Raw genomic sequence first — 9,491 nt, 5'->3', positions numbered from 1 at the left:
ACGGCTGCACCAGCAGATCCCACAACTGAATCCTGGGGGAAGGAGCTGAGGATGGGGCCGGGTAAGGTGACGACGACTGGAGGAGGCTGGATCACAGTGGTGGAGTCAGGGCACTGGCGGACGCAGGGCTCGTTGCAGCTGTCAGCGAGGGGCTGGGGGCGGTAGACGCCGCAGGCAGAGGGGGAGCACAGGTCGTAGCAGGACATCTTGTAGGGATGGAGTTCAGTCTGTAAAACATGGTCGTTTATGTTAATATTAAATATCAAACACTAGGTAATGATGAAGGAGTTCAACAGAGTACCAGTAATAAACCTGGGAAGGAAATATTTTTATATTGCTATTCTTCCTAGCACTGTAATGTGGAGGCTATTTTTGGGTTTAGTATGGCAAAGTCACGTACTGTTTAGTTGCACTTTTGGTATTTCCAGACGATCTGATTTCAGTATTACTATTAGTTGATAGTTTCTATGTAATAAGTTTGATCTTTCATGTCATAAACTCAGCAGAACATGAATGCATCCATACACAACCATGTGTATGAACTATTCTTTGTCTCCGAAAATAGTCAAGGAATTCTTTGAAACACTAAAATGCTACAAGCTTGGGATTCAAAACTGCTTGATATACCCTTCTTCTGAAGTCTATCTTTACCCGGGCATGGTGACGAATGAGCAACCAAACACTGTTGCAGCAAATAATAAAAAGATCACTGGCAGCCTAGCAATAACTGAAGACTTGGTCCTAAGTTAAGATCAAGAGCTCCTAACACCAAGTTAAGTTTAGCAAAGTTTGAGAGAAATCTGACTTACCCAACTCACGAAGGCGATGAAGGTGAGAGAAGTGGATAGAAGGACTTGGTGGAGAGAGATTTTATACAGCTCCGACAATCGCCTGGGGGACGTTAGGCATCTCGTGTGTGAGTTAATAATTACATACCAACCCCAAATTGTAGGACACGTAGTTCCTCAAATTGCTGAAAATGGTTTTGCTTATTGTTTGTGCGTTGCAGGCACTTCAAACCCACGCATAGCGTGACATGCATACTCCATCACAGAGCTCTCTATCATCTCCAGGCTTTATGTGTGGAATTATTTTTTTATTATTCCATTGCTCTCTTTACAATTAGGGGAGGAAGTAAGCTGACTTGGCTTATTTAAGAGTCTTGCATAATTAGGGTGACAGGAGGACTGTAATTTCTTTTGTCCAGTTCCAGGTCTTTTAGTGTAATCAACCCAGAGACAAAATGAAATTTCTTTTAGCATCTCCAATGAAGGTTGGAGACAAATAACAAGGGTGAAAACATTCTTTTTGCAGGCTTAGCACTTCTGCCTCCAGCTACTCAATACAAGGCAAACACAATAACCAGGGACATCTTTTAATGGCTTTTGGACTGTTCTCTGCTGGTTGTCTTTCAGTCCCTGGAACTGAAATATTTCAGCTGGCAGTCACAAGTGTCTATGGAAACTGGTTTTTCTGAGTTGTTTCATCAAGCTTTGCTTTCCTTCATATTTTGTGTTTTCTTCTCCTCCTCCTGTTGTGTGTTGGAGATGTGTACCTAGTAACATAGGACTAAGAGAAGGAAATAAATCAGGTGATAAGACATGACCACTGAAAGGGATCCTAACCCTGACACAATGAAGATGGAGCCCATTGTACCCTGGGACTTTTTTTTGGCTAATAGTTTGGTTAACATAAGTAGATTTCTGCTGCTGGACCAATACACACCTTGATAAAAGATAAGGTGGATTTTGTTTTTAGAGTCAAAGAAAGGAAGTTCCAAGAAGTGTTACAAACCATTAAATGGTTACGGGAAAGACCCAAGTGACTCAACTTACCTATTTCAATATGATAATCTCTCATAATGTCAGGGCATATGCATCCAGGCATAGTTTTTGTATAATTATGACACAGTAGGTACAAGCTAGCAATGGGTGTTCATGAGGTACTTGAAAATACCTTGGAATGTTCTTGTAAAACTTTGAGATGGATCTTTTTACAGTCTTACAGCTCAGGAAATCTCCATATGTATCTCCAGATTTGGAAAAGCTCATAATTTAGAAATACTTTATGATCTGACAATAACCATGTTGATGATGGTGATAACCATGATAATGATATAGTATTACAATAATGGCATAAACAAAGAAAGAAACCTCAGCAAGAAACAGCATCTGCTTTTCCCAGTGGATTTCCACCTCATAATTGCTCTCTACTGAAAGATGCCATCAATGATGGGGTTAGCTGCAAGATCAGTTGCAGACCAGGATCAAGGACTCCTGAGGAGCAAGCTAGAAATTAAAGGAAACTTCAGGAAAATGTACCCTCTCAAACTTCTGGATTAAACTGGGTTGGAAGTTTTGAGTATCCCTGACTGCTTGTGATTTCAGATATTCACTGGTAAATCTAACCACTTCTGATGTCACTTTGACACTTTAGACACTTTGATGTCTAAAAGTTCGCTTTTATCTATTCGATATGCAAGTGAAATAAGATAAAACTTAAGGCTGTTTTGGACATCTGCCGTTGTGTGTTCAGGAATGCTCATAATGTAATTTGATTCTGAGAGTATTGAGAAACCTCCATGGATTCCAATATGAATTGTATCCCATCTGAGAAAAAAACCTATGCACACAAAAAAATATTGCTTGCCTTCCTGAGTATTTAATTATATTATTTTATCTTTAAGAAGGGAGAAAACTTATGTAAGGGACTTTGAAAGAAATGCCTCACAGCAGGTTACTTCTGATAAATGTCTGAGCATCATCGTCATCATACAAGACAGCAAAAGAAGAATATTTATGTATAAGCAGCTTACTACATAGTGCAACTCAAAAAAGGATGGAAGAGTGATATTAATTTCATGAATCATGTTTTAGGATGAAAGATGCGTTAATGTCACCCATCACTCTTTTAGATGAAAGAACCTTGTGTGATGTAATGCGTGTGTTACGCTACATGATAATTGAAATCCAGTAATAAACAAAAACAGAAAGCAGAACAATTTCATCACTTTGTAGAGCTATCAATACAAAAATGTGGTGTGTCAACTAATTACATCCACATTCACGAAACCAGCCTCTCAACCCTCGGGCAGTCTGAGCTATATAAAAGCTCTCTCCACTCAGGGTTCTCTCAACCTCTTCTCTTCACTTGTTTCTTCTCAGTGAATCGGGTAAGTCTGAATCTCTTCTTTACAACTATTGAACTAGCTCTTTGCTATACAATTTAATTTAGGATGGTTTCTTCCATTAAGAACTAGTGGGTAAAATTTTAAGTGAAAAGATAAAGGCTAAAGAAATTATTAAAAGTGTTGTGGACAGCAGTTCTCTGCATTCAGGGTTGGCATTTGATTTCAAAGCAAACCGAAAGTTTCCTGATATGCTAGAAAAGTATTAGTTTACTTCCAACAGATGAAGAAATTATGCGACTAGTTCACACATTTGTCTTCTCTTTTTGTTTATATGGGTAACTGGAAATAATTTGAAAAAAGATAGGTCTTCATGGTTCACAGGGAAATGCTGAGCTTAGAAGATGACTTTCCATTATCTCCAGTTTATTCCATTACAGATCACTCAAGGTGGTTTTACATTAGTTTGAGATAAATGGGAATGAATACTACCAGAAATCAGGCACTGGCTTAGAGTAAGGACACGAAGAGGAATTGAGAGCTGTTGAAAATTCACTGTAAGAAATTCATTTAATTAGGAGACAGAGGGGTCATGGAGGGGATTTATCATGTTGACAAGAGCAGTGCTGGGTTTTTCCTGTTAATGGGGGCAAGTTGTTTGGGGTGAGATATTTTTCAAAAGAGTTCGCAGCCCAGAATCAAAACACTGTTTTTAAGCTAGTCGTAAATATCTCAGTGTCCTGATTCAACATTTGGAAATTGGGGACAATCATCTTTGCAATTCCCTTGTAATGGTCTCATCAAAGAAGCTACTGAGCAAATCTAAATAGACAATTACTTATAATCCCTGTTCTTGCAAGGCTCAGCACAAAGGAGATGAGTGGAAATGAAGAGTTAGAGTCATGAAATCACGTATAACAACACACTCCATTCTTGGGGAGTTCCAGTCCTTGCTGATCCACTGACTCACCAAAGCATCTGAGCAAATAATTTTGTGGTTCTACTTCATTTTTAATTTTTAATAGACTTGGGGAAATTTATGTACTTCAAAGCACTCTTGTCTGAGGAAAGGCAGTGAACTCTATAGCACTTTTATGTATGCAAATAATGTATTGGGTAAAATCAACTCTGTTTTGTAGATTGACCTACATCCCTACAAGATGTCTTGCTATGACCTGTGCTCTCCCTCTCCCTGCGGCGTCTACCGCCCCCAGCCCATTGCTGACAGCTGAAACGAGCCCTGCGTCCGCCAGTGCCCCCACCGGCCCCTGCCTCCGCCAGTGCCCTGACTCCACGGTTGTGATCCAGCCACCTCCAGCTGTTGTCACCTTACCTGGCCCCATCCTCAGCTCCTTCCCCCAGGATTCAGTTGTGGGATCCTCTGGAGCACCTGTCTTTGGGGGTTCTCTTGGCTATGGGGGTTATGGCTCCCTGGGCTACGGCTCCTCCCTGGGCTATGGGGGCTACGGCTCCTCCCTGGGCTATGGGGGTCTGTATGGCTATGGTGGCTCCCTGGGTTACAGGGGTCTGTATGGCTGTGGTAGACCCTATTTTGGTTCTGCCTATTGCAGCCCTTACTCCTACCGCTACAACAGGTACCGCCGTGGCAGCTGCGGGCCCTGCTAAATCCTACAGAAATATCCCCTGACTAAAGAATTACTGGCAAATGCTTGATACAATCTTGATCCTCAACTGAGCTCCGAAGTAAGGGGAAGAGCACCAAAGACTTCCACTTAATTCAGTGGACTCAGAACAGCTCCATAAGTTACTCTTCTCATTTCCTTCCTTTTCTTCATCTCCTCCTCTTTCACCCTGCCAGTGGCCAAATGTGCCACTCCACCATTGTCACAGAGGGCACTTGCTTCTCCCTGAAATGACCACTCTCCTGGGAGAAGCATGAAGGAACACCGCTCTTGAAGCCCACAGGGACAACCTGCATCTGCCTTCCATGTCTTTCTCCAGTGGGTGTCTTCCTATCTTTGCAATAAAACAAACCTGCATCCAACGTTTACCTCTCCGCCTTTTCATTCAAAGCCCTGCGTGAGCTGCAGGACTCCCTCACCCTAAACATGGACCCTGCCAGCTGAGGCAGGGCAGTGTCTCCATCCCAGCAGATCCAGGTTGAGCTGCCTCTGGGGAGCCCCTGCTACCCTGGCCATGCACAATCCTGCTGCACCGAAACCTATCTGCCCTGTCTTTCATTGCTACTGAGCTGAAGTTACCATCTCATGTCTCCCCTACGCTAATTACTCCAGCTCTTAGACTTCCAGGCATTAGTCCAATTTTTTTTCTTAGTTAATTTAGTGCTGGAATTCCTTTTGATTTCACACCTCCTCAGACAATGTACTAGCAATCATCAAACTGTGTTGGAAGACAAAGTAAAAAAAAAAATGTGGCCTGAAGATCTGTCAAAGCACACTCTGAAAAGGAACAATAGGAAGGTAAACAATGGGAGACAGTTTTTAAGATAGGTATCTGGTGAGCAAAGATCAAGCACTACCTCTTTTTTTTTTTTTTTTTTTGTTAATCACTGTTGTGATAACAGTTGCCTCAGGGAAGATTTGGCTGAGTCTGTAAGTCAGCTGGGTGAAGTAGAAAGAATATGAACTAATGTGCTACAGAGGATTTACCTCTTACTTCACTGAGACTTTCAAAGAAAAGCTCCAGGTATGAGTGTACAATTTCTTGAGCTCAACCTTCTAGCAGTGTCATGGACTAACAAGTCTGATTTTAGCAGGTAATTTCACTGCCTTCCCCCTGGAAATTGTAACTGGATATGCCAGATGGCTGTGTGCTATGAGTTGAATTGAAAGTTAGTTTTATGAATATTGCTTTCATTTTAAGAAAATACTATTTTATATTTACTGATTAACAAATACTTATTGAGAATATTTTGACCAAAAAAAGCCCTTCACTGAGAAGTTCTGCTCTCTCTGCCTGCTTCATCCTCCCTGTGCTACCACTGCCTGCCCCCATGGCCCTGGGCTGAGCCCAGCTGAGAGCCCAGCCCCTGCACCGTGGGCACCTGGGGTGTACGAAGAGCCCAGGCAGCTGGAGAAGAAAGGCTCCTGCCTTTTCAGCACAGGGAAATGGTGCTCCGTCCCTGCTGCTCTTCCCCATTCTCTAAGGGCTTGAGGCAAGAATGCTGCTGCCATGAACTCCTAGGAGCTCAGCAACCAACCTCCTGGTTTGTGCTGCACCAGTCCTGCATCTCCTTGGGTCAGGTACCTCTCTTGTGCTGAGCAAAGCCCTTTTTCCTCCCAACTGGTCCAGCCCAGGGCAGTTCCAGCTTTACAAAACACAGGTGCCTGGTTTCCTCTCTGTTTCTCTTCTGCTCAACACCAGGATCCTTGCACAGCTTCTAAGAGGTAATTCAGTGTAAATTGTACATGATCACAGCTGGACACCTGAGCTCCACTGAGCGCCAGCTTTTCCACTGATTCTCTTGATGAGGCAGTGCTAGGAAGGTACCAGCCAGCACCCAGTTAGGTGTGTACTATGTCAGACAGCAAGTGCCTAGCCCAAGATAACAAGATTGGTGAGAGCTATTAACACCTAGCTAACAGGATTACGTAGCTTCTAGTTGGGCTGGATGCCTGTTAGGGTGATCTCATGTCTGATTGCAAAATAGGACATAGAGATACTCTTTCTGTCAGTGTCAGGTGTTATAAGGGAATTACAGAAATAGAGGGAGTTTACAACATTGGTTACTCAAGGATCAGGCTTGGAAAACATCTAATTAATTTTTTTGCATTAATGGCATTAGCACATAACTTGGTAGCACTCTGTTTTACGTACTGATGGCATAAAGCTGAGTGGCATTAAACAGGAGGGAATCAGACTTCAAGACTGGAAAAACAAGATGGCTTAACTGATAGGAGTGACAGTAACGGTATGATCTTCAATAACAGAATGCAAAGCCATGCACCTGCTGACTACGGAGGAAAGATCAGGTGTAACATGCTATAACTAGAAAGAAGTGACAGAGGAGGAATTCTCTGAGTATCTCCAGAGAGGTGATGGTAAAGTATGGGAATATTGCATGCTCTGGAGTGAATACCAGAGAGTAGTGGTAATATAAGCAGAACTTGTAAAAGCAAGGGGAAGAGCACACCCAATTTCCCTTTTATTGCCAACGTGTCACTACTTCTCCACAAGACAGGGTGAGTCAAAAAATTATGAATGGCACTAATCTCAATTAATCTCACATGTATCACACTAAAGGCTAAAATAAGATTGCAGGATGGGTCATCTTAGAGTGAAACTAAGCAACTGATTACTACACTTCTGTAATTGAATCATTCCTCTCTCCAATGACAGAAAAGAAGATTTTCCATGAGCTGACAATTGAGTGTCCAGAGCTAGAGGAGGAAAAATGAGGAATTGCCTCTTCTCTCCTAGGTAAGGTAGGATGTACCAAATCCCCCAGACAAAGGTGGAGAGACCATCATTTGCCCTCCCACAGCTGCTGCAATCGCAAGCTGGGAAAGAAGAGACAAAGACAAGATTCAGATGCGGGAAAAGTTTATTGTGCCCAGAGGGGCAGGAGAGATTGTCAGAGAGATGGTGGGCAAGAACCAGAGAGGCTGGATGCCACATGTTGGGGAAGACCGAGGGATCTTCTCCAGAGCATCTCTTCTCGCACTGCCAGCTGCCCAGGCGTTGGCTGCACTCAGGATGCTCAGCACTCCTCGTTGCCCTGTGCCCACCAGCTCAGCCCAGCACAAGTGGTGGTGGCATTGGTGTTTGGGCTGGGGGCAGAGGCTGGGGCTGTGGGGCTGGATCTAGCAGGGCCCACAGTTGTCCCACAGCCTCCTGCTGTAGCGGGGCAAGACACAAGGGCTGCAGGCAGGAGCAGCGTAGGGTCTGCCAAAGGTGCAGAGACCCCCCGAGCCCTGGGTGGACCCAGCACCATAGAGGCCCCCCAGCCCCAGGTTGCCCCCAAAGGCAGGTGCTCCAGAGGAGCCCACCACGGCTTGCTGGGGGAAGGAGCTGAGGATGGGGCCAGGGAAGGTGACGACGACGGGTGGTGGCTGGATGAAGGCTGTGGAGTCTGGGCACTGGCGGGCGCACAGCTCGTTGCAGCTCTCAGCGATGGGCTGGGGGACAGCAACGCTGGTTTTTGGTGGGCACAGGTCGTAGCAAGACATCTTTGTGAGAGAGAGTTGAGCCTGAAAGACACAGTTCCAAGGACAGGTGTCATGAGTGAGGAGGAGAATGCCCGGCAAAGCAGTGCCCTGTTTGCAGAGCTGCCCAGAGCCAACAGCTTGACCACACTGCCCACTGCTTGTCCTTTGGCCACCCAGCCCCCTTTGGTTCCCTGCACCCCTGGACTTTCCCTCTCTGTCCCCATGCAGAGGGCACACCAGCCCTCCCCAAGAACCTGTGCAGAGCTCTGTGTGTCCCAGACACAGGGCTCCTTCATCTTCCGACGTGGCTCAGCCCGCCCTGGCTTTCCAAGCCTGCTGCCATCACTCCCACCTGGACAGGGAGGTCCCACGCCAGCCCCTGCCAGAGGAGCCAGAGACCCACAGGCACCCACCTACCCTTGTCCTGAGCAGAGCGAGGCAGGAGAGGTGGATGCTGGTCCTCAGCGAGGGCAGCGCTTTTATGCTGTGCTGATGAGCTTGGGGAGGAGCTGGCCACACTGGGGGCACGTGGCCCATCATGTCCAAGCCCCTGCCTCCTCCCTGCGTGGCACGGGGCTGTTTTGCTGATGCTGTTTCCTCTCCAGCCTCAACCCGCTCTATCAGCATCTGCAATTACCCCACTCAAACGCTTGCCAGCTGCCACCTCATGAGCCAAATGAGCCCCGCTGTCTTTTGATTATCGTGATGTGTAAGAGGGCACGCAGCGTGACAAAGACTGAGTGCACGTGCCCTGCGTGCCATAGCTGTTCCCCAAGGGCTTGGTCTGAGGGTGAGCCCATGCCTCCTTTGCAGATCTACAGGGAAGACCACGGTGCGGGTGCTGGGCCAGAAGGCGCCTTGCAAAGGCCTCCCGCATGCCAGAGACTGCATGACGTATGCTCTGTGGTTATTATACACAGAGGTGTGAGATTATGAAATGCCAAATCAAAGGCACTTGTCTCAGGCACTGCCTGCTCAGCACAATGCATCACTTCTCAGCCCAATGGAGTTGGTGTCCATCCCCATGCAAGCATTGGCCATTGACCTCTGGAAGTGTGGGGGAAAAAAACCCTCATGCTGTTGCCCGAGTTGCATGGTGGAAAGAGCACAGACCCCAGTTGGGCCCAAGTCACACAGGCTTGTCCAGACCTGCCCTAACCCCATTGGCCCCTCGTAGGAGTCCCAGGAAACCCATTGCTGTGGGATGGGGCTGGGCATGGGCTATACTTGATGTG

General features: G+C 45.9%; 3 protein-coding genes across 3 annotated transcripts in view; 1 reads left to right on the top strand and 2 right to left on the bottom strand.

Moving 5' to 3' along the window:
• LOC104466146 (scale keratin-like) overlaps positions 1 to 206 on the bottom strand; it is an 8,367-nt gene extending 8,161 nt beyond the window's left edge. Inside the window, 1 exon segment of the mRNA XM_010079479.1 lies at positions 3 to 206. Within this exon segment, the coding sequence (XP_010077781.1) occupies positions 3 to 206 (204 nt within the window).
• Positions 207 to 4,287: 4,081 nt separating this feature from the next.
• On the top strand, positions 4,288 to 4,753 carry LOC104466144 (scale keratin-like). The gene is given in 2 exon segments (XM_010079477.1): positions 4,288 to 4,401; positions 4,403 to 4,753. Coding segments are annotated over 2 exon segments (465 nt in total).
• A 3,147-nt stretch (positions 4,754 to 7,900) lies between these two features.
• On the bottom strand, positions 7,901 to 8,304 carry LOC104466143 (scale keratin-like). The gene has a single exon (XM_010079476.1). The coding sequence runs from the start codon at positions 8,275 to 8,277 to the stop codon at positions 7,912 to 7,914; it is 366 nt and encodes a 121-aa protein (XP_010077778.1). The 5' UTR covers positions 8,278 to 8,304; the 3' UTR covers positions 7,901 to 7,911.
• Between the last annotated feature and the right edge of the window lie 1,187 nt (positions 8,305 to 9,491).

The sequence above is a fragment of the Pterocles gutturalis genome, unplaced genomic scaffold (assembly GCF_000699245.1).
Source record: "Pterocles gutturalis isolate BGI_N339 unplaced genomic scaffold, ASM69924v1 scaffold6904, whole genome shotgun sequence".
NCBI lineage: Eukaryota > Metazoa > Chordata > Aves > Pterocliformes > Pteroclidae > Pterocles > Pterocles gutturalis.
Note: the sequence above shows the minus strand (reverse complement) of the source record. Positions and strands in the feature narration are given on the sequence as shown.

Bases quoted from the DNA above. Each gene is read 5' to 3' on its own strand.
- LOC104466143 (XM_010079476.1), bottom strand. From the start codon at position 8,277: ATGTCTTGCTACGACCTGTGCCCACCAAAAACCAGCGTTGCTGTCCCC.